This window comes from Typopeltis vanoorti, chromosome 17 (genome assembly GCF_054136105.1).
Source record: "Typopeltis vanoorti isolate ZY-2024b chromosome 17, IOZ_Tvanoo_1.0, whole genome shotgun sequence".
Lineage (NCBI taxonomy): Eukaryota > Metazoa > Arthropoda > Arachnida > Uropygi > Thelyphonidae > Typopeltis > Typopeltis vanoorti.
Window position 1 is genome coordinate 37528881 of NC_143565.1, and position 24677 is coordinate 37553557.

General features: G+C 36.2%; 1 protein-coding gene across 1 annotated transcript in view; it reads right to left on the reverse strand.

Moving 5' to 3' along the window:
• Positions 1-24677, reverse strand: part of Abca3 (ATP binding cassette subfamily A member 3) — a 524972-nt gene that overhangs the window by 232551 nt on the left and 267744 nt on the right. Inside the window, exon 13 of the mRNA XM_090407639.1 lies at positions 4092-4341. Coding sequence (XP_090263765.1) covers positions 4092-4341 — 250 coding nt within the window. The remainder of the gene's footprint in view (positions 1-4091; positions 4342-24677) is intronic.

Genomic DNA, 24677 nt, shown 5'->3' on the forward strand with positions numbered 1-24677 from the left:
TCTAATGATGTTTTATGGTACTTAAGGCAAAATAATTACATGTTATTGAAAAGTTAATTACTGTGGCATATGTGTGTGTAATGAAAACAAAAGAAATCCCTGGGAGTTCATTTGATATGTAGCCAGCAAAAATAAGAATGATTATGGTAGGATGGCGCTGATCTTTGATGGATAGCAAAGATCATATTTTAACTATCTACAGAAGACTTAGCAAAGGCTTTTGATAGATTACTGCATGACAAGTTGAGAATCAAACTAGAGCAGACAGGGTTGGATATTAAACTATTGCACTGGATTGGAGATTGGTTGTCAGATAGGTATCAAGAAGTTGTGTATGGGGAAGCAATATCTCATAAGAGGAAAGTCACTAGTTGTGTGTCTGAGGGGGGTTTGTTTTAGGGCCACTGTTGTTTAATCTGTATGTTAATGATATTGGGAAAGATTTGAATGGGGATAATCAGTGGTTAGCAGATGATGCAAAGTTGGGATGAATTTGAGGAGCAGAGCAGATGTTATGGCCATAAAAGAAAACTTAAATAGACTGAGTGAATGGGCACTGGAGTGGGGATGCCAGTTCTATATTGCAAAATGTAAGGTTTTAAAATTTGGAAAACAAAGATAGGATGCAGAATTTACTCTTGGTGGGGATATATTTCTGGAGGTGGAGGAAATAAGAGATCTTGTGGTAATCGTGGATAAGAATCTGAAATTTAGTGGACATGTTGCCAAAATTGTGAGGACAACACAATGAATTCTGAGAATGATGCAGAGGACACTGACTTGTAGAAGAAAGAAGATTCTGATTCAACTGTCTAAGGCTCTGATGAAGCCACATATAGACTACTGTGCACAGATTTGGTCACATGGTTATCAAATGGATGAAGAGATGTTGGAGAGTGCCGAGGGGTGATTGACCAAAAAAGTTTATGATCTCTGCAATGTTGAATAAGAAGAAATTAATTTCCATAAACTTATGGAGACTATAACCATGTTAGGAATAATTACTTTAATTTCCCAATGTTTCAACCTTCATATTAAGGTCATCATCTGGAGTATATGCATATATATACAAAGACAAGCTATATTACATTTCAGAAAGTATGCTAAAGTGACAATGATTTGATCAACTGTTATTCTACTAGCCTGACCTCTAGTGAAAAAAAAAAAAAAAACTACATCAAAGCTATATTGTTTATATCATCATCAGAGAGAAAATTCATACAGATCAGTGTTTCTCAACCTGTGGTCTGCAGGCAGACTTAAATAAATAAATATATCTTTTTTAATTATCCAAACAAAACAAATTAAAATGAATAAGGAAAAATTATTGAAATAAAATGGATACTTAAAAAAAAACAAATAGAAGCAGGGTGTTCGTTCCATGAACATTCTACTGCTACAATAATTTGTAATGGCAGAATGACGAGTAATAAAAGAGGGGTGAAGTGAAAAACAATATGGTTTTATTGCTTCTGCCTTCCCTTGCTGTTTTGTCAGATTTGAAGTGAACATGTGTTATCCACATTTCAACCAATTGCTTGTTGTTTATTGATTTTTATTATTGAAAGTTTTCCTCCTTCAAACAAGGCTCAGTATATCTTCAGAAGTGCTCAGTGATACTTGGACAAAGTGTGTCATGAGTTAACCCCCAGTATTTATATATTTTTCGGAAACGTTTTTTAATAATGGAAAAGTCCTAGTTGGCTTAGAACTAGGACATTGAAAACAAAAGCAAACGAAACAGGTGATGCTAACCCTAATTCTGATACACGTGTTGTAATGGCAAGTAAATCTGATACTATTAAAGTAGACGAAACAAGCAGTTCAAAGAAAAAATACATTAGAAAATATTTTTTATTTATTTATTTTTTTTCTCTTTAAATCATGAACTGTGGTCTATTCTACATGATATCTCGTGTACCACTGCAGACAAAGAATTTGAAAAAATACAAGGCTGACAGATGAAAAAATTCGAAAAATTAAAAAATAATTCTACCATCAATCCAAAACTAGCTACCAACACCGTAATCAACCTTTCTTCAGTCACCCTGAAGCACTCAATGCGCTTTCATGTGGCCACAACTTCGTCATTGCACCCAGAAAAATACCTAGTGAGGATATTATGATCCAGATCGAAAGGGGAATCCGCCACCTTCTACATCAAATTGCCAACAGTGCGAGACTGGATGTAGCTTGTGTCATTTCCAAAGCAAGACCACCAAAAACCAACATATCCAACAAAGAATTTAAAGCTCTACAGGAAATGAGGAATAATAAAGAATTAGTTATTACCAAAGTGGATAAGGGAAATGCAACTGTAGTACTTAACGAAAAGGACTACAAAGGTAAGCTTAATGCTCTTCTATTAGATCGGGCTACTTACCTCCCTATCAATTACAATCCCACCAACTCACAAATCAGAAAACTTCACAGGCTCCTTAAGAAAGGTCACTTCTTGGCCTGTAGAAGTTACCAACAGATTAAAGCCGTTTAACTCTATACCCCCCCCCCTGTATTTACGGACTCCCAAAAATACATAAAGAAAATGTGCCATTACGTCCCATAGTGGATGGCATTGATTCCCCCACATACAAATTAGCTAAACATTTGGCCAAAGAGCTCACACTATACTGGCAACACACCATCACGCATAAAAAAACTCAGCCCACTTCAAAGCCAGCATAGAAAACCTTACACTCCAACATACTGACATAATGGTCAGCTTTGACGTCTCCTCCTTATTCACAAATGTCCCACTCAAGGAAACTTTAGAGCTAATCCAAGCTAAATTTTCTCCCGATATCTCAGCACTATTTCAGTTCACAATGAACTCAGGCTATTTCGTTTGGCAGGGAAAATTCTACAAACAAATAGAGGGGACAGCCATGGGTTCATCACTCTCCCCACTGTCGTGTCAACTTTCCCTTAAAATTACCTATTCTTAATTGTCAATAACCCTAACAGTTCACTGCTTTGTCTATAAGAAGTACCACTGATGTTACTTCTCCATGCCTTCCTTCAGCCAGTCCTGTCTCACATTACCCATTCCAGAAACCTCTTTAGAATCAAATATTCCTCCCACATTCCAGTCGATCCCATACCTTTCTTGTCTACTCACACATATGGTAACTCTTCGAGCATCAACCTTTCTTGTGCTGTGTTCTCCTGTCCACCCTTGACTCCACATGTTTCCTTATCTGTCTTGCATTCCTGTTCTCTTACTCTCCACACTCATGCTACTCTCTTCATAAGCTTTCCTTCAATCTCTCTTTCCTTACTCTTCTGTTCATCCACATCACTTCCTACTTGCCTAGATCCCTTCCAGTAGCAGCTTCTACATATGACATACCAAATCCATTCAAATGTAAGTTTGTCACTCTTATACAATTTCATTTGTCTTTCAAGCTCATGCACATTCACAAACTGCACTCCTTCTCTTCATATATTTTCACTAACATATTATTCATAATCCTTGCTCTCCACCTCATGTCATCACTGTAATACCTGCAACATGCTGACTACCTTTCCTACAACACTATTGTCCGTTATTCTTCTCAGCAACCTCGTTTCCCTTGTTTCCAAACAAGTCATTCATTCCTACTACCACCACCAACTCTTTTGCTCACTTTCTCCTCATATCCAACACCTCAATCACTATTTATTCTACCTCCAGGAAAACAAACCTTGTATATATCTCTTCATTCACCACAACTCTAATAATCAAATTTCCATACAATGCCACTCATGCAATGAATCTACATACAGCATAACACTAAATGAAAGGATGCAAAAAAGCACTAGTGTACTGAAAATAATTGTTAATGCTTCACTTTTATAAGTGAATATGCTGAGGTATGGACATTCCCTACGTTATAAAAAAAAATAAAAATAAAATAAAAAAACTGAAATTTCCTCTTCTGCAATTCCCTTAAAGAAATTTTTTTTTTTATTAAATTATTCTCTTAGTATTATAAATATTAGTACTGTAAACAATAATCAACATAATTCAATATTTTAATGAAAACAGATTCTTCTTGTTGAAAATGTTCCAAATTGTTAATTTATCTTATAGTAAGCCAAATGTCATTTACTTTAAGAAAACTTCTTCCATAGTAGTAATTGATGCCCCATAACTAGAAATTCCAAGTTCATTTTTTTTGGCTTCTAATTCCATGAAGAGCTTTTCAAATGAAGAACTTGATTCATGTGGCAATTCATAAGCTAAAATAGAGCCCACATTACTTTCAATTTCAGCATTTCTTGAAAAGGAGTGGACGAGGTTAGTGATGACACTAACATTGCAATCTGGTTCTTTAGTAATGACAAGACGATAACCAGCACCTAAATTAATAAAAAATATTTTAAAATTCTTTCTACCATATTTTCAGTAATGTGTGTCTGTACACATAAAAACATACATACTTTAAGAATTATATCAAAAATAAATGAACTCTTGTGAAAAGATTTTTTTTTTTTTTTTGGTATATTTTCAGGATCATTTTAGTCTGATGGTCAATAACCTTTTCTCACTATCATAAAAGAACTGATTAATTAACTGAACTTAGACTAATAAAACCACCTGCCCAATTAAAAATAGCACTATATAAATCCAGCATCTGTACGTTTCACCTTCTAATTCCTGTTCCTTAAGTTAGCAATTTCTCTCTGAAATTAAAAAAAAAAAGTCTGAAATAATCATGTGTGATGTCTGAAATAATGCAAAATTTAATGATTGTGGTTTATGTACTTTAATAGCTCTCAGGCTAAACAGAAGGAAGTGCAAAACTCCAGTTTTTGATTGCATAAAATTCTCCTGAAAGCTCCTTAATGCATGGAGTGGCAATTCTATAAATAGTTTCTGAATTTTTAAAACTTTTTTTCTCTAAGGAGCAATTAAACCCTACTGAAAGAGAAATCACTCTAGATCTGATCATATTTCTTGGATGAGCATGGAAGAAAAAGTGCAAATAAATTTATTTATTGGGGTCAAAGTTTTGATAATGATTGCTTTTGGCATTGTAGATGAATGTGAGATCTGATGAATGTATTTACCAGATCTCATATGGCTAATGGAAGATGAGCCAAGTCCAAGAAAGCTAAGTTGCTTGTTTCTTTCTCAATGAACAAAATTTAAAAACTACACGCCTAAACTGCCCTTTCCATCTCTCTTACACCATATCTGTTGAACTTACAACATATATGCAACAAGAGAATTTCAGACATTCCCCTCCTCAAAATTTCAGTTCTACAATTCCATTTCTCCAGTCCAAAAGCAATCCTCTTTCTTCTTCTTTACCAAGTACAAAATTCATCCATGGTCACTCCCAGAAGTGCAGAGCAATCCTTGTTCCTGTTCCCTTAAATATTAAGGCGAGTCTCGATGTTCAGCTGAAATCCACACAGAAGAACACAAGAACCACATTAAGTTCCATAAAGAATCTCCACCTGGATTTATCAATCATACCTTTGTCACCTACCACAAAACAGATGACCCTCTTTCATCTAGCTGAAATTGCAAAGAAATGGGGATCAGATCAACAGATCAAATTTGAACAATCTATAGCAAGAAAAAGAAAAAAAAAGCATTATTAGACTATATACTGACTATGTTTACATAAAACTTTTATATAGTAACTGTTTTATATAGTAACAATTCATACCAAGGGTTGTTTCCTCTGAAAACTTGAATACTCTGTGCTTCCTGCATGATATATCAAAGTTTACCTCTATTCTTTTTCTTACTCTGATTATTGTAACTGCAGCTACACCAACACATTAGCTCAGACATATAACTTTTACTAAAATACTATCTCTTGTCTCATTTATTAAACCCACAAATCTTCTCCAAAAGAGCTCAACACCATGGAAGTGGATAAGCTTCTTCTTCTTCCTTTCCAGGCTTATAGGCCAAGTGGCCTGTTCCGGACTCAATTCCATCTTTTTAAAGGTCTTCCTCTGCATCGAGTACCTTTTGGGTGGTAATTTAGAATTTGTTTAGGTATTCTGCTTCTATTCATTCTTAGTATGTGTTCTTTCCATTTTTCTCTATAACAAATCACTGTTTCATTTAGGGAGGTTGTAATTGCAAGTGTTTTCTGATTTTGCTGCTTTCAATTTTGTCCATTATTGTGACTCCTTCAGTTCTGAAATTTCATTTCGGATGATTCAATTCTTCTTTCATCTGTTTTTTTTTAATCTGTATTTTTCATTTGTATTTTTTTATTTCATATCTCACTGCCATAAAGTAAGGCTGGTTTAGCAACTGTATTGTAGATTCTTATTCGTGTGTGTGTTTTTGTACATAATTGGGTTTAAAAATTTTATTTATAATGCCTGTTACTTTTAAAAAGTTTGATTTCTTTGGTTCTATATCAGCTTCATTTTCATAGGACATTGTGCAACCTAAATATTTGAATGTATTTAATTGCTCTATTATTTTGTTGTTTACTACTATTTTGCTTCTTATTGGATTAGCACCTTTGAAGGCCATGACTTTTGTTTTGTCTGTTGATATTTCCATACCATATGTTTTTATCAGATTATTTAGACTGCATAATGGAAGTGGATAAGCAATGGAGTAAAAGTAGACAAAAAACAAATGGTGGGAAGAGTTTACAGCTGTCTTAGCAGAAAACTGGGTATTTCGGTCATGCTGAAGTGATTACATGTGCAACAATGGGAGTTTCACTAGATTTAGACTTAGTTGACTCTAAAGGCTAACCTAATTATTTTGTAAATAATCTTATTCATACAATACATTTCAAGTTTTTTCTTATTTCTTATGAATGTATTTACAAGATCTCACACAGCTAATGGAAGATGAGGCAAGTCTTTTTGTATGGTGGGACAATAGAAAGAGTAGCTTTAGTAATAGAGGGCATGATGCAGACAAGATGATAGTTATGGTGGGTACAAATGACCTGAGTGGTGGTATAAATCGGGTAGCAAAAGATTTAAGAACATTGTTAAATGTTGTGAAGAGGAAAAGTGTCAATGGGAGGATAGCATGTGTGCTGCCTCGTTTTGACAATTGCAAGTTAAGTAGACGAGTGATGATAATGAATGATATGACTGCAAGAATGTGCAAAAAAAGAGGTCTGGAATTTGTTGATGTCTGGAGTGTGTTTGAAGGAAAAAGAAAGTTGTATGCTAGAGATGGGTTGCATCTGAACATGGAAGGACATAAACGTTTGAAGAAGTTACTGTTTTCTGAACAAGTTGAAGTAATTGGGCAGGGAAACTAATATTGAAAAGGTTGAGTGTAAGAGAGAGAAACTTTAGCTGTGATTGTATATTTATTGATCCTTATTTGCAGAATAAATTGCAGAAGAGAGGGAATAAAAATCAGCATGGGACTACTGAAATCAGTGACTTGTATATCAGTTCTAAAGCCGGTACAAGATCTAGAGGGAATCTGCGATTTTTGTATACCAATGCAAGAAGCATTTGAAATAAGAGAGAAGAATTTTTGGCATTAGTCAGTGCAATCTCACCAAAAGTTGTAGGCATTAGTGAAACTTGGCTGTCAGCAGAAGATGTGGTCCCTGGAATTGAATGTGATGGGTACAGTATTTTCAGGGAGGATAGAGAAGATAGAACAGGGGAAGGAGTACTGTTGATGATAGCTGATGTGTTGCAAAATCTGTAGAAAGAAAGTAGTATATCAAGATGATAGACATGTGAATGAGAGTTCATTTGAGGTGGCCTGGTGTGAAATAGTGACCAATACAACCAAATATACAGTTGGATGCTGCTATAGGCCAGGGGGTACATATTGAATTCATGCATCAGCAAATTAGTGCAATGAGTGCAGGGTTAGTAATTATTATGGGGGATTTTAATTATGGTGATATCAATTGGAAGGAGGAAATATCACGTAGCAAAAAGGAAATGGAGTTCATACATCTTCTACGAGATAATTACTTGAAACAGCACATAACTGAAGGGACACGTGGTGTGAGAGTGTTTGACCTGTTATTGGTTCAGAGGATATATGCATAAGTAAGGTGTCCTCGTTACCTCCAATTGGTGAAAGTGATCATGTGGTATTGACTTGGGAGGTTGCAAAATCTGTAGACTTTTCTGTTAAGAGGGGGTATATACGGAACTACAGGTTAGGCAATTATAACAAGCTTTGAAGTGAGCTTGCAGCCATCCCATGGCAGAACATACTGCAGGGGAAAGATGTTAGCAGTGCATGGGATAAAATCAGCAGACATCTGAGGAAAGCAATATCAGATTGTGTCCCCATGGTCAGGAAGACAAACAAGGCAGGCGTTAGATGGATGAGCAGTAGTATCAAGCTTGATCTGCAAAAAAAGAAAATGTTATGGAGAATGTATAAGGAGAAATTTGATCAGTACACCCATGAGCAGTACAAGGCTCAAGCTAGGAAGGTTACCAGCATAGTAAGAAAAGCTAAATCAGATTATGAGAAGACCTTAGCCAATGAGATCAAGGGTAATGCCAAGGAGGTTTTCTGCTATGTGGCAGGTAAAAGGAAAAATGATTTCAGAAGGATAAATTTAGTGGGTGCTGATGGTATTGAGGTGACAAAATCAGATGTAATAATCGAGTTACTGAGTGATCACTTTTCAAAAGTCTATTACCCAAGTGAGGATATCTCTGTACCTGAAGCAATAACTAATGTGAGAATTGAAGCTAAGAAATCAGAGGTATTTAATATATTGCAAAATTTAAATGCAAACACTGCTGTAGGTTTAGATGGAATATCAGCTCAGTTGTTTCATGAATGTGCAAAGGAATTGTCAATCCCTCTTACTTGAATATTTCACTTAAGTTTGAACTCTCTGAATTCTGTTATGGTCCCTAGGGAGTGGAAGTTAGACAAAGTGGTTCCTTTGCATAAAGGTGGTTCTAAAACTGCAGTAGTTAATTACAGACCAATCACCATCTCAGGAGTGGTAGTAAAAGTATTGGAAAAGTTGGTTAAAGACAAAATTCAAGAATGGGTGGATCAGGATATGATACTCTATAGAGGCCAACATGGTTTTGTTAAAGGTAGATCCTGTCTTAGCAATCTATTAACTTTTCATAATAGAATGACATCTGAGTTGGACAAAGGGACTGGCTACACAGTGGTATTTCTGGATTTTGCTAAGGCTTTTGATAGGATACCCCATGGAACACTGTTACGCAAATTGGAGCAGATTGGAATGGATACTAAATTGGTGATATGGATAGGAGAATGGCTCAGGGAGAGATACCAGAAGGTGGTGTATGGAGGAGCTGAGTCTAGGATGAGGCAACCAGTGGTGTGCCTCAGGGCTCTGTGCTTGGGCCATTGTTGTTTAATTTGTATATAAATGATATAGGAAATGGCTTAAAGGGAGATATTCAGTTGTTTGCTGAAGCAAAGTTGTGTAGCACAATAAAAACTCAAGCTGATGTTGAAAGTTTGCAGGAGGATTTAAATAAGCTGGTAGAATGGGCAAAAGGTAATGAATGTCAGTTCAATGCGGAAAAGTGTCGAATCATGCATTTTGGGATTAAAAGATTACCAGCTGTGTACTACGTTGATGGAACGGTACTCCAAGAGATTGATGAGGCTAGGGACTTAGGGGTGTTGGTAGATAGGGAGATAAAGTTCAGGGGACACATTGCTAAGGCATCCAAGATTGCACATAGGATTACTTAGTCGTTGAGGAACACACTGACATCCAGAGATAAAGAGGTTATTATTCCCCTTTATAAAGCATTGATACTTCCACATTTGGATTACTGTGCTCAGGTCTGGTCACCTGGATTCCTTGGATATGAGGAGGCTGTGGAGAGGGTTCAGAGAAGAGTGACTAAGTTGGTGAGTTATGTAAAAAATGTTCCCTACATTGAAAGATTGAGAGCTTGTAGATTGCAGAGGTTGGTTGATAGGCAGAGAAGAGGGGATATGATAGAAACATTTAAATTACTGACAGGTTTTTATAGAATTGATTGAGGGGAAATGTTTCAGCTGTGTGATAGTGATGGAAGAACAAGAATTCATCCCTGGAAATTAAAGAAGATTGTGGTTAACAAGGGTGTGAGAACAAGGTTTTTTGCCTGGAGGTGGTGAATGAGTGGAATTTATTGCCTGACTTAGTTGTGAGCTCTTCATCTGTAAATGAATTCAAGAAGAGATATGACAGATATTGTTTTGCTAGTTTGGGTCTCCCGCGACGAGTCTACTGACTCCATGGAGATACCCATAATAATAATAATCACCAAATACAAAACTTTATACTTATAATTTTCTTTCTACTTTGTTTATTATGGCCATGTCAGAAAAGTCAAATGAGCTGCATCATAATGAAAATGTCTGTGAAACAAATTCCTTCACAAGCTATTTCAGATTGCCTATAAAATCAAAAAGAAACTAAGCATTATGGTTCTTTTTTGATATTTATAACAGGTTTAATACTGTCACTTAGTTCCTTTTAGACATAATGGTTCTTTCCTTATATTCAATAATGCATCAGAACTTTTCTTGGTTCCTTTTTGCTTTTGACTATAGCACCCTGTTTTGCCAGTTTTCATACATATCCACACATGTGATCTTAAGAACATGTCTCATGTTCATTTTTCTAATTTTGGTGTTGTGAATGTTTGACTAGTTGACTAGCAAAGCAAAAAAAAAAAAGTAGAAAATTCTGAAAATGGTCCTTAGTGATAGAAAAGAACAAGAGCTGCACAAGAGAAAAAAAGGGTAAGAAATTAGCTGTGAAAAAACCTTGCTCAATTGTTACATTTTATTGCAATATGCAACTTTTTTTTAAAAAAAAATAGATATACCTGTAAGTGCTAAGGAACAACTCAATGTCATTTTAGAACAAAATTACATGGAATACAGACACAACTGATCTCAATCATATCACTAGATCTGACTAACCATTATTATAAATTATTTTCCTGAAGAAATCAACACAACAAATAAATAATTTGGAAATCTAAATGCTGATCTTTTTCATTTAGAAAGCACGGAAATATTATATGACACAAGCACATGTTGTCCAAATGCATTATTATTCGAGCACGGGAACTAATATGGATATTCCTGAATCTGCAGTGGAACTTTCTCTGTGGAATTTGTAAAACAGTAGTCATTCATTTAAGATTAATAACAGCTACAATCAATCCAATGTTACATGTGAGACTAATTTATTTTATTGAGAAACAGTGGTTCACTTCTGTATCCAGTAATCAGAAAGAGAAGGAAATCAGCAAGAGAAATTAAAATATCGATAAAAATCAAGAAAATGAAACTCATTAACCAAAGAAAGGAAGAGAGTTTAAAATTTAATGATTAAACTTTCATAACAAGGAAAAAAAGCTTCTTTTCACTCTAATAAGTCTTATTATACAAATTATAAGAAGGAATGCACTGAGTTTATTTGGCAGTATTAGTGCAAATAAACAAAAACAACTAGTTTTGCTGCATATACTCATGGCTTATTCTGGATTAGGAATTCTTTCTTATAATTGATTTTGCTGGTCAAAAATTAACATATTCATCTTATTATACAATTGAAGGAAAATTCAAGAGATCAAAGCATTTACTAGAAGAATATATGTGTCTTTGCAAGTAGGAATGTCATAAATTTGTGTCTGAAGAAGTAAGAAAACATTTTTTTTTTTTTTTAAAGAATTCTATAAACAAAGAAATTATGATACACAAACTGCTTACATCTCCTTAAGTTTCTGAAATCCCAGTGAAACATTACAGAAGACTCAGAAAAAAAAAAAGTTTTATATGAAGACACAAAATCAAGACCCATACAGTTTGTAAAGTTATTTTCAAAAAATTTGAAAAAAACTTTATTAACTGTATGCGTCTTGATTCTTAAAAACTTTCAGAATTTATTTTAAATGTATCAATATACATTGTCCTTATATTGGTTTTTTCAATTGAAGATGAGTTAGTCGATTTCATATGGAGGTAACAGGGATTTTTTTCTCCTGGAAACTAGGGTTTTTCATCCTGCATAAAGACAAATTGGCCTTCAGAACACACGCAATTTACAGACAAAAAATACTGTTGATGGTGATGATGGGCAGTAGATGGCATTGATGGTGGTAGTACTAGTAGTCATAGTAGAAGAAGTAAGCAGTAGTGGAGAGGGCAAGATGTATTTAGTGAGGCAGAGTTGAGTGCCCTCTCGTAATGAGTCCTTGGACTCCCTGGAGTTGTCACATAAAAATAATAATAATAAATAATAATGCATCAATACCATTTGAACAAAATTTAGAGATGGGAAGATTAAAGACAAATGTGGTGAAAAGAAGGTGGAGAAATAAGCTGTCAGAAGAAATTATTGGTAAGATAAAAAAAAAAAAAAAATCCAACGTACAAGCCACTTTATTCTAGTGATCAAATGAGTTTGTATTTATTATTATTATTATAATAACAAATGCAAACTGTATGGGCCTTGATTCTTAAAAACTTTATCCTAAACATAAAATATATAAACCATCATTTAAGCACACTGAGTTTTGGCAGTCCTAATATTAGAACCAAATTTCAAATGACTGTCAGCAATTACTTCTGCCGCAATTATTCAAACTATACTCTGTGTGTTAAGGCGTATGTGCTGGGAGCACATCATGTTGGAGGTTTAATGGAATATTTACAGCACTAGGAATAAATTAAAAACTAATTTTAATGCTTCCAATATTTTGCTCAGTCATTGAGACATCTTCAGGAATTATAAACACGCACGCACACGCACACAAAAAGACAATACAATACTAAATGAAACGTGGGTGATGACTAAGGTCCTGTTACGATTATTTTTCACAAATTTTGGGAAGTTTCATGCATCTATATTTGTTAAGATTAGGTGGATTTCCGAGTACTGCTGCAGATTCCAAAAATAGCCTTTCCTTTTTTGAATTTACTATGATGAAGCATGGTGGTTTTCTTCCAAAAGAGCCTGTGGATTGTATCCAATAGAAGGCCTGCAAGGCCAGATTGAGCATACTTGTGATTACAGATGTATGATTTGTGTCCTTCTAAACAGATGGTCTCAGATCTACCTGTCTGTCTGAAGTAAGCCAGCTTACAGAAACAGGGTGCTTTATATACTTCAGGCAACAAGCGAGGAGGGAGCTGCTCTTTCGTAGAACAGAAAAGGGTAGCAAGTTTCAGGTAGGGCTTAAAAACTATGTAGAGGTGGTAATTTTTAAAAAGAACTGGCTGTTTTTTCATATGTGCCACGGATATAGGAGATAGTGATAGCATTTCTGAAATCCTTCCGAAGAGATGGCCAAGGAACCGGGGAAGAACTGAATATTTTTCTAATTCTGTAATGACTGTAGCCATCGGAAAAGGAAGTGCTGTGTATGTGGTTGAGAGAGAGGTTACGCTGGAACAAAGATTATGGGCTATATTGGTTAGAGTTTTAATAATGCCATATTGTTGAGAGGGACTGGTGGTGGAAACGTTTGTGAATGTATCTGCCTGTGTGAGTGGATTTTCTATATACAGTGAAGAAAAGGTTACCATTAGGCAGGTATGTTATTAGGTGTCTAGGAAGGGTTATAAACTATTATTATTTTCATTTTCCATCATAAACTGAATTCTTGGATGAAGACCATTGAGGTGACTGAGGAAGGAGTCTGTGTGTCTGGGCCATGAGGCCAAATAGAGAACACATCATTTACATATCTTAGCCAGATAGAAGGTTTGAGAGGGGCTGAATCTGACACTCGTTTTTTCAAAATTTTCCATGTAAATTTGGCAAGAAGGGAGTGTGTGTGTGGGGGGGGGGGCATAGCAATTCCCTCTATCTGTTTGCAAATTTTGTTTTTTCAAGAAAAATAACCAGAATTGACGGCAAAGGAAAAGAGATATCAAATGGAAAAACGTTTTTTAAGAGTGCTGAGTTGTCGTTCAAGGGAATATTGGTAAACAGTAAGATGATACATCACCATCCCCTACAACTGTGGCACATAAGAAAAAATAGCCAGGTCTTTAAAAAAGTACAACCTCTATGCAGCTTTTAAGCTCCACCAGTAACTGGCTACCCTTATCCAATTTACCAAAGATCACCTCCCCTCTTCTCTCCATGCCCGCAGTATATAAAATACCCAGTTCCTGCAAGCTGGCTTACTTTGAACAGACATGTTGATCAGTAACCATCTATTTAGAAGAACACAAATCATACATCTGCAATCAAGACTATGGCCAATCTGGCCCTGCAGACTACATATTGGATACAATCCACAGGATCTCCTGGAAGAAAATCACCATGCTCCATGTAAATTCCAAAAGGAAATTACATGTAAATGCTCCAGTAAATTCCAAAAGGAAAGACTGTTTTAAGAATCTGCGACAATACTCAGAAATCAACCGAATTTAAACAAATATAGATGCATAAAACTTCCAAAAATTTGGGAAACAATAATTGTCACAGGTCCCACTTTACATCCTACGCCACCTACAAATGCCCACAGAGGGCACACTATCTAGATAGGCCCTTAGAGTCATCACCCACATGTTTCGTTTAGTATTGTGTTATTTTTATGTGTGTGTTACAAGTTATTTGTAATCCCTGACGACTTCTCAGTAACTGAGATGAAATATCATCATCAAATTCCTGACATTCACCCTCAAAGAATGTACAGGATATGAAAGTACTACAGGAAAAATTTACATCATTACTAACTTCCTATCTACAATTTTCCTCCAAAACAATCTATTACCTGTCAAGGCTCCAACATTGTCAGATCTTATATTTCAATTTTCTAAGGCACTTTTTACTGTATCAATCCACCTATATCTTGGTCTTCTTCTGGGTCTTTTTCATGCCAACCTTGCAGAGAACACTTGTTTTGCTAATCTTTCCTTTCCCATTATGGTCACTTAAACAGAATATTGGTAAACAGTGATTAGCTCTGCTAACACATTCCTGGATGCTAACAATGTCAAGTTCTTTATTAATTTCCTCGTTTTAAATAAGATATTGCCATTAATGCCATCTGTTCTTGCCCATAATCATTCTCAGGACTCTCATATCTGTGGTTTCTAATCTTTGATCAAGTGTTTTACTTCTAACTCAGCTCTCAAATCCATAAGTTAAAACTGGTTTTGAACACTGTTTTGTATACAGCTAATTTAGTGTTACAACTAATTTCTCTCTTATTCCATATACATTTATTCAGTTGCCTTCCTACCATAGCAGCTTGGTTGATCCAGTTATCTATTTCCATATTTAATTTACCATCTTCACCAAAAATCATGCCTAGGTAGCTGAAATGTTTTACTTGTTCTATAGGTTCTTCATTCACAATACAGTTGATATTTTCAATGGTTCTGCCTATTTTCATTGTCTTTGTCTTGTTATTGCTGACCTTCATACCATATCTATTACAACAGTAATTCAATTTAGTCATGGAATCTTGCAGACTTGTAGCGAATTTATTTAAAAGTATAACATCATCCGCATAAAGCTGACATTAACCTCTCCAATTTTGATATCAGATTTAAAATCACTTTCCTTCATGTGATCCATATAGATCAGTACTTCTCAAAGTGTGGTACATGCACCCCCCCCCAGGGGGTATGCAAAAGGTCTTCAGGGGGGTACATGGCAATTTTCGGCTATGCATCATTGATGCATGGAATGATTATTAAGAAAAAAAGAATTATTTTAAACGTATATATTTCTCCATGAATTATATATTATGTATGAATTCTCCTACTCAAATTGCGAGTTACTATCGCCATGACGTTCAAGTCCTGGCAATAGTAACTCACTCCCTGCAGTAAACAATACCCCCCTCCCCAACAGAGTCACTATACTGAAGATGCTGAAAAAACAAGTACAGTAGTTTTATTGTATCATTGAATAAGGTACACACATTTGCAGTCTGTGTAATATATTTCTCAACAAATAGCGCAATTAGAGACAACTGGGAATATAAACGGCACTAACTAATGAATCACATCTCCCTTCTAACAGAAACTGCTGTAGAGACTCAAGCAAAACCATATGTTGCCGGTGCAACATATAGTTTTGCTTTACACCACCCCGTTGTGAACGTGTCAAAGCTAAGAAATATATAGTGAATGTGTTTCAGATATTATGGAATTCAGTTGAAGAGAATTAGCATTTCAACTCACCTGTTGGCTTGTCTTTGGTTAACGTGATCTTTTGTTAATACCGCATCAATCATATGCACTTCTTCATAGCTGGTCTATCTCTACTACCATTGCTGTGTGTTTTGCACTCTGCTTTTACTTCTCAGTAGTTATTTGTGAAAGATTGTTCATTACATATCTTAAGTCTCGTAAATTACTGGTAATTTTTTGCTTGAAATAATGACAAAGAAGATGAAGCTATTTGGGTAGATGACTTTGACGATGCACACAAGGAACCTGTTCTCAATGTCAAAAGTAGCGATAGAGAATAGGAGCTTTTTGGTAAGTCACACCATTTTCAGTTTTTTTTTTCTCTGAAAACTTAAGTTTTCAGAGAAAAAATCCCCGTATTTATCTCGCACCACGATTTTTTAGCTTTCATTTTGGAAAAAAGGTGCGAGTTATATTCGAGTAAATACAGTAATTTTTTTAGCTTTCAAATTTTTAAGTATGGATCATTGTTTAAAGACTGGATTTATAAAACACACAAGAGAGCAATATAGCAAATACACGTAGCTGTAAGAAACAAGAAAACGCTGATATTGTATCTGGATCATATGAAATTGATAAGGGAGTGTCGTCTGGCATCTCTAGAGAACCAACTAAGAAGAAGAAGATGAAAAATCTTCATAAGTATGACATGAATTACTTGAATTGTGGATGGGAAATGAAGAGGAACCTATTCCAAATTTTGTTCTATTAAAAATAAATCATATTTTTTGTTTACATGAACATATAAATTCAAATGAAATAGACATTTACGATGAAATTATTATTATTCAGGCCTCCATGGAGTCAAAGGAATCATCGTGGGAGGTCCTTCCTAAGAACATAAATTCTGTCAAGACTCATCGAGGGGAGGTCCCCCTAAGAAACAAAGTCTATCATACCACTCCTTAAACTCATTGACCGTTCTCGCTCTCACCACTCCATCAGGCAATGCATTCCACAGTTCAACCACCCTCCATGCAAAGAAACCACTCTTCACCCTCTTGCTCAAAGTTTCCTTTCGTAACTTCCAGGGATGGCCTGGAATTACGAAAGGAAACTGTGAGCAAGAGGGTGAGGGAGAGGAAACTGTGGCCTCTTGTCATAACAACCTCCCGCTGTTCAACCAAGCGAAAGAACTCCTCAGTGTCCACCCTGTAACCACCTCTCAACAGTTTAAAAGTCTCAATCATATCACCTCTCCTTCTTCTATGCACCAAACTCTGCAGCCCACATTCCCTCAGCCGATCCTCATAACCAAATTTGTACAGTCCTGAAACCATCTTTGTCATCTGTCTCTGTACCCTTTCCACAGTTAATTTATCCCCTTCAAATCCTGGGGACCAAATCTGAGAACAATAGTCTAAGTGTGGTCTGATCAGAGACTTATACAAGAGAATCATAACCCTTTTACCTCTGCAGGTCAGTGTCCTTCTCATAATTCCAGCAATCCTCTGGGTTACCTTCACCACCTTTGCAATATGTCCCTTAAATTTCAGGTTTCTATCAATCATCAACCCCAGATCTCGTCTCTCCTACTTCCTCCGGTATAACTCCTCCTATAGAGTATGCAGCATCCCATCGATGTTTCCCAACCCTCAAGACCTTACATTTTGCTGCATTAAACCGGCACCCCCATTCATTTGCACATCTATCTAGCTTATTCAAATCCTCTTGCAGGGCTACCACATCTGCACTATTACTAATAATCCTTCCCGGCTTCGCATCATCCGCAAACAACTGAATATCCCCTTGCAATTCACTGGCAATATCATTGATATAAAGGTTAAACAAAATAGGTCCTAGTACTGAGCCCTGTGGGACCCCCACTTGTAACCCTCTGCCTCCTTGAAACTGCTCCACCATACACAACTCTCTGATATCTATCAGACAGCCAATCCTGAATCCAGTTGACCAATCTGACATCCAGACCCATGTGCGGCAACTTGAATATCAGCTTATCATGTGGCACGCTGTCAAATGTCTCCACTAAATTTAAGAAAATGGCAGTATATGCCATTCCCTCATCTAATGCTCTTACAATTTTATCATAAAAGACTAGCATATTGCTAAAATAAGAGCTAAAATAAAATAAAACCTCAAACTGCCCTATCCCTCTAGCATTAAAACTGACTCCTCTAGGATGAAATACTCCAATAAAGTGTTCATTGAACAATTCTACTATGTCTTCTGCATCAGTCACTCTATTCCCATTTTTATCCCACAATATCATTCTTCCACAGTCATTTCTCTCTTACTGGCCACATAGCTAAAAGATTCCCTAAGATTGTCTTTGGATCTTAGGGCCAATCTCTTCTCATATTCCAGTTTCGCCTTCCTTACCATACTAATCACTCTCCTGTGTCTTATATTCTTCGTGCATCTTCTCTTAACCTGCCTTATATCTCTTCCTCTTTTTCGCATGCAATTCCTGTTTAATATTGTTTGTCATCTACTTTACTCCAAATTGTGTCCTCTTGTTCACTCGTGGTATACAACTTACCATTGCTGCTAACAAATATTCTTTCATAGTTTTCCACGCACTAATGATATCCTGGCCTTCCAATTCCTCCCTCCATGTTGTTCCCCAAGTTGACGTCTTAGACTATTATAATCACTTGCCTTATAATTCCACATATGTTCCCGTCTCTTTGAGACTCCTGCATGTCTATTCATTTTCCAAGTCAAAACCATATGGTCACTCTCTCCACCTGGTGGGAGAGATGTCACCTCAGTTATTATCAACTCTTCTGATGCTATAACCAAATCCATCCTGGGTCTGTAGCAACACCCCACTAAATATCCTGTCTTGCCCACCTCTACCTCATACCATATGCTCTCAAAATCATTTGTCTCACTGCCTTCCAAAGCCTCCACTCTTAGAGGACATAAGTCGTCACTTATCATAAGCAGTACCCCACCACCACGCTTTCCCCTCCTATCCAGCTGAAAAATGCTGTACCCAGCGACTTCTATTCCTGTTATTATATCCGCTTCTTTCAACCACGTCTCAGTGATCCCAATAATTTTTGGCCAGGTTGATGCTATCTACGCCACCAATTCTGCTCCCTTATTCCGGATACTCCTGGCATTAGTATAAAGCATATACTTTAATTGTTTATTTATTTATTTATTATTATTTTGATAAGGGGGTACTTGGTAATAATGAAAATTTAAGAAAGGGTACGTGGATATCTGAAGTCTGAGAAACACTGATATAGATAATGAATAACAGAGGTGATAATGTACATCCTTGTCTGACACCAGATTTAACATTAAACCATCTTCCTGCATTTTCTTCAATTCTAACTGCTGACTTACAGCTCAAATAAACTAAGTACTGCTTGATATAATGCCCCACTGATGCCATACAACTGTAGCGTTTTTTTGAATAGCTTCTCTCTTGGCATCTAGTCATATGCTTTTTCCAGATCTACAAAACTTAAATACAGATCTTGATTATATTCCCATGATTTCTCAACTATTTGTCGTAAAGTAAAAATCTGATCCCGAAAGCCTCTATTTGGCCAATCCAGCTTGTTCTTCACCAAGCTTTACATCCACAATTTGACAATCCTTCTCAACTGTTTCTCAAGTATACCGGAATAAATCTTTCCAGGAACACTCAGTACAGAAATACCTCTGTAATTCTCACATTCAGTGATATTTCCCTTTTTATATATGGGTACTATGAGAGCTCTATGCCAATCATCTGGAATTTGTCCCTCTTGCCAAGCCCTCTGAACTATGCAGTGCACCCACTCTAAGACTTTTATACCTCCATACTTGAGTATTTCTGGTTGAATATCATCTATTCCAGCTGTCTTTCCACATTTTAGACTTTTCATGGCATTTTCGACTTCAAGTATAGATATGTATTCCTGGATTGCATGCCTGGGCAGTGTTTTTTTTTTTTTATCACTGTGCTTTTGTAATTACTCCATACTTCAAGGATATCTTTTTCTCCAGTTTTCATATCACCTTTATCATCTCTAATTCCTTTTACAGCAGGAAACATTCTTTTCTCCATTTCTGAGCTCCTTCGACAACCTCCAAAATATCTTGCCACCTCCTTGACATTTATTTTTTATTTTCTTACCAAAGTTGAAATATTGGAAGAATTAAAATTAGTTTTTAATCCTTTCCTAGTGCTGTAAATATCCCATTAAACCTCCAACATGAGGTCAAGCTATACTCCTTCTATCATAAGAGTGGTATATCTGTCAGATCTAAAATCCTGTATCAAAGAATATTATACTGTTGCTCATAACTTTCCTGTCACACTAAGAAGCACTCATTTGCTGTCTTTATTGGTTTCCATATTTCTGATAATCATTATGACCTCTGATTATTTATTTTAATTTTCTTTAATATCAATTTTATCGATATCAATATAAATTTAATATAAATGAAACAGAAACAGTGACAATGCCTTGATTCTTTATACTAATGCTAGGAGTATCCAGAATAAAGGAGAGAAATTGGCATCACTGATAGCATCAGCCTATCTAAAGATTACTGGAATTTCTGAGTCATGGTTAATGTAAGAAATATAGTGACAGGAATAGCAGGGTATAGCATTTTTCAACAGAAAAATGCTATACCCTGCAGTGCTGGAGTATTGCTTATGATAAGTGATGACTTATGTCCTCTTGGAGTGGAGGATTTAGAGGGCAATGGCACTAATGGTTTTGAAAGCATATGGTGTGAGGTAGAGGTGGGCAGGATAGGATATTTAGTGGGGTGTTGCTACAAGCCAGGGAGCATAGAGGGTGAAGAGCAGGAGATGTTTAGGCAGTTGAGCTTGACAAGTACAAGAAGAATGATTGTTTAAAGTATACATTTTTGGTCGTTTTATAATAGGAATACAATTTTATTAATACAGACCAGTATTTTACAATAAAAAACATTTATTAAAACCTACCAGTTTCACAAGCAAACTGTCTGGCTTTTTCAAGGCATTTCGGAGATATGAAAGTTAGTAAATGCAAATAAAAGGAACATAAAAAACGTTGTAAACCAAACTAGTATCTATGGTTACACGTTTCGCGTGACAGAGATGACTTATTGTTCTTATTCATTATCACGCATGCGTGTTTGTTGTAGACTTGTAATGTGATTACTGGCTAGCTGTAGTTCAGATTGATTGAGAGAGAGGATCAAGTTTTTCCACGAACTGTTTAGAATTACACCCTGATTTCTGTTGAAGTTTCCACCGGTTATTAGTACTATTGTGGCTTCCTTAAATACACGATGCCTGTAGTGGTCATCGAGATATGGCATGGAGCTGTTTTGCCAATCTATCGTGTGGTTAGACGTGCAGAAATGATGTGAAGAGATGCTTGTGTTGTGGTTTACATCACCAACATGTTCTTTTTGTCTAATTTCTAAACTTCGTGAAGTTTGTCCGATGTAGGCAAGACCACAGGAGCAGGGAATGTAATATACTCCAGGATATTTGTAGAACGGAACTTTATCTTTTGGAGATCCTAAAACTTGTCTGATGTTGGTGGTTGGTTTGAAGACCACTCTGATTGAAGAATTAGATTGTAGGCAGTGTCTAAACATCTGTGTGATGTCTAGATGAAAGAGGTCTTGCACCAACTGACATGCTAGCCAGCCTAGATGTTGTATCCCTTTTCACCAATGTTCCAGTAGAAGAGGTAATAAACATCATCCAAGACCTCTTTCCTCTAGACATCACACAGATGTTTAGACACTGCCTTCAATCTAATTTCTTCAAGGTTAACAACACCATATACCAACAATTAGAAGGCCCAGCAATGAGAAGCACACTATCACCATCTTGTGCAGACCTTTTCATGGAAAAACTTGAAAAAGAAATTCTCTCTGCAATCTCTCCGAGACTATCTACATGGTGGAGATATGTGGATGATATATTCATCATATGGCAAGACAGCTTAGACAACCTTAAATCGTTTGTGGATAAAATCAACTCAATACATAGCAAGATAAAATTCACTCTGGAAGTAGAAAACAACAACCAACTGCATTTTTTAGATATTTTGATAAAAAAACAACCTAACAGTGTCAAATTATCCATTTACAGAAAGCCCGCAGATACTGGAAGATATCTTCGCTATACTTCAAACCATCACGAGTCACACAAACTGAGTATTATCCACATGTTGAAACATAGAGCCAAAAAGTTTATATCAGAAGAGGAGGATACACAGAATGAACTCCCACTAATAGCCAACACATTATCACAAAATGGATATCCTCAAAACATCATCAAAAAATATCTATACAATGACAACCCCAGACAAGAAGAATCCCACCGTCAGCACATTTCTACTGTAGTGATACCTTTCATCAAGTCAATTTCTTATCAAATAGCAAGAATACTAAGAGCCCACAATATCAGAGTGGTCTTCAAACCAACCACCAACATCAGACAAGTTTTAGGATCTCCAAAAGATAAAGTTCCGTTCTACAAATATCCAGGAGTATATTACATTCCCTGCTCCTGTGGGCTTGCCTACATCGGACAAACTTCACGAAGTTTAGAAATTAGACAAAAAGAACATGTTGGTGATGTAAACCACAACAGAAGCATCTCTTCCAGCTTAGCACATCATTTCTGCACATCTAACCACACGATAGATTGGCAAAACAGCTCCATGCCATATCGCGATGACGACTACAGGCATCGTGTATTTAAGGAAGCCACAATAGTACTAATAACCGGCAGAAACCTCAACAGAAATCAGGGTGTAATTCTAAACAGTTCGTGGAAAAACTTGATCCTCTCTTTCAATCAATCTGAACTACAGCTAGCCAGTAATCACATTACAAGTCTACAACAAACACGCATGCGTGATAATGAATAAGAACAATAAGTCATCTCTGTCACGCGAAACGTGTAACCATAGATACTAGTTTGGTTTACAACGTTTTTTATGTTCCTTTTATTTGTGTTTACTAACTTTCATATCTCCGAAATGCCTTGAAAAAGCCAGACAGTTTGCTGGCAAAACTGGTAGGTTTTAATAAATGTTTTTTATTGTAAAATACTGGTCTGTATTAATAAAATTGTATTCCTAAGAATGATTGTTATTGGAGATTATAACTATAGTAGTATAAACTGGGAAGAAGAAACTGCATGTAGTAATAAGGGAATGAAATTTCTGGAATTCTTGAGGGGAAAATGTCTTAGGACATGTAGTAGAAGGAACACGAGTTCAAGAGTTTCAGATTTGGTCATAGATGAGAAGAGCTGATTATAATTGAAATGGCATCTCTGTCCCCAGTTGGAGAGCATGACCATGTTGTTTTGACTTGGAAGATGAATGGACATGCAAGGGTATCAAAGAGAAAGGAATGAATGTGGAATTATAAGGCAGGTAATTATAATAGTCTTAAATAATAACTTGGGGAAGTTCCATAGAGTGGAGAATTGGAAGGACAAAATATCACCAATGCTTGGGAACTTGTGAATGAATATTTATCAACAGCAAAGCCAAGCTGTATATCACGAGTGAAGAAGAGCACACAATTTGGTGTAAAGTGGATGAGAAACAATACCATACATAAACTGCAGGTAAAAAAGAGGTTATGAAAGAGATATAAGGGTGGAAAGCAGATGAATGAAGAATATAAGACTCAGGACAGGAGAGTGAGTAGTATGGTAAGGAAGGCAGAACTTAAATATGAAAAGAGATTAGCCCTGAGATCCAAAGAAAATCCTAAGGTATTTTTTTGCTATGTGGCAAGGAGGAGGAAAAATGATTGTGGAAGAATGACATTGTTAAATAAAAATGGGAATAGAGTGAATGATGTGGAGTTGTTCAATTAACACTGTATTGGGGTATTTCATCCTGGAGAATCAGATTTTAATACTAGAGGGACAGAGCAGGTTTAAGGTTTAGAATGTGCTAAAGAAGTGACAGTTCCGTAGACCTGTCTTTTCAATGAAAGTCTGGCCATGGGAAAGGTACCAAAGGAGTGGAAGAAGAATAAGATAGTTTATTTATTCTTGTGGGGCTTAACCCTTTCCTCCACCATCCCTTATGACTGGTTGGGCACTCCTAATGAGGGGTTAATTATGTATTTTTATGACTGTAGACCTGTGTGTGTGCACAGGGCTGGCTTACCTGTTCTAGGGGATGAAAAACCCCAAGTTTCCAGGTGAAAAAAAACCCTCTGACTCTGTATGAGACTAGCTAACTCACCTTTATCGAAAGAGACTAGATAAAAGTTCCTCACATCTTGGACAGGAATCGAACACAGGTCATTCCAACCAAAGAGCTTTGTCTACACTGACAGAGCTATGGAGGCTCGGTAAGACAGTGCCATTGTATAAGGGGGGTGGTGGCAGAATTGAATGTCAAACCATAGACCAGTTTGGTGGATTTCATCAGTAACTGTTACGATTGTGAAGAAATTATTGAGGGATCATTTATAGCATTTGGCAGATGAGGGTAATGTTATCTGTCAGCAGGGATTTGTTAAGGGGCACTCTTGCTTTAGTAATGTGACCACATTTTATAATGAAGTGACAAGAGCAGATGATGAGGAAAAGGCATCGTCA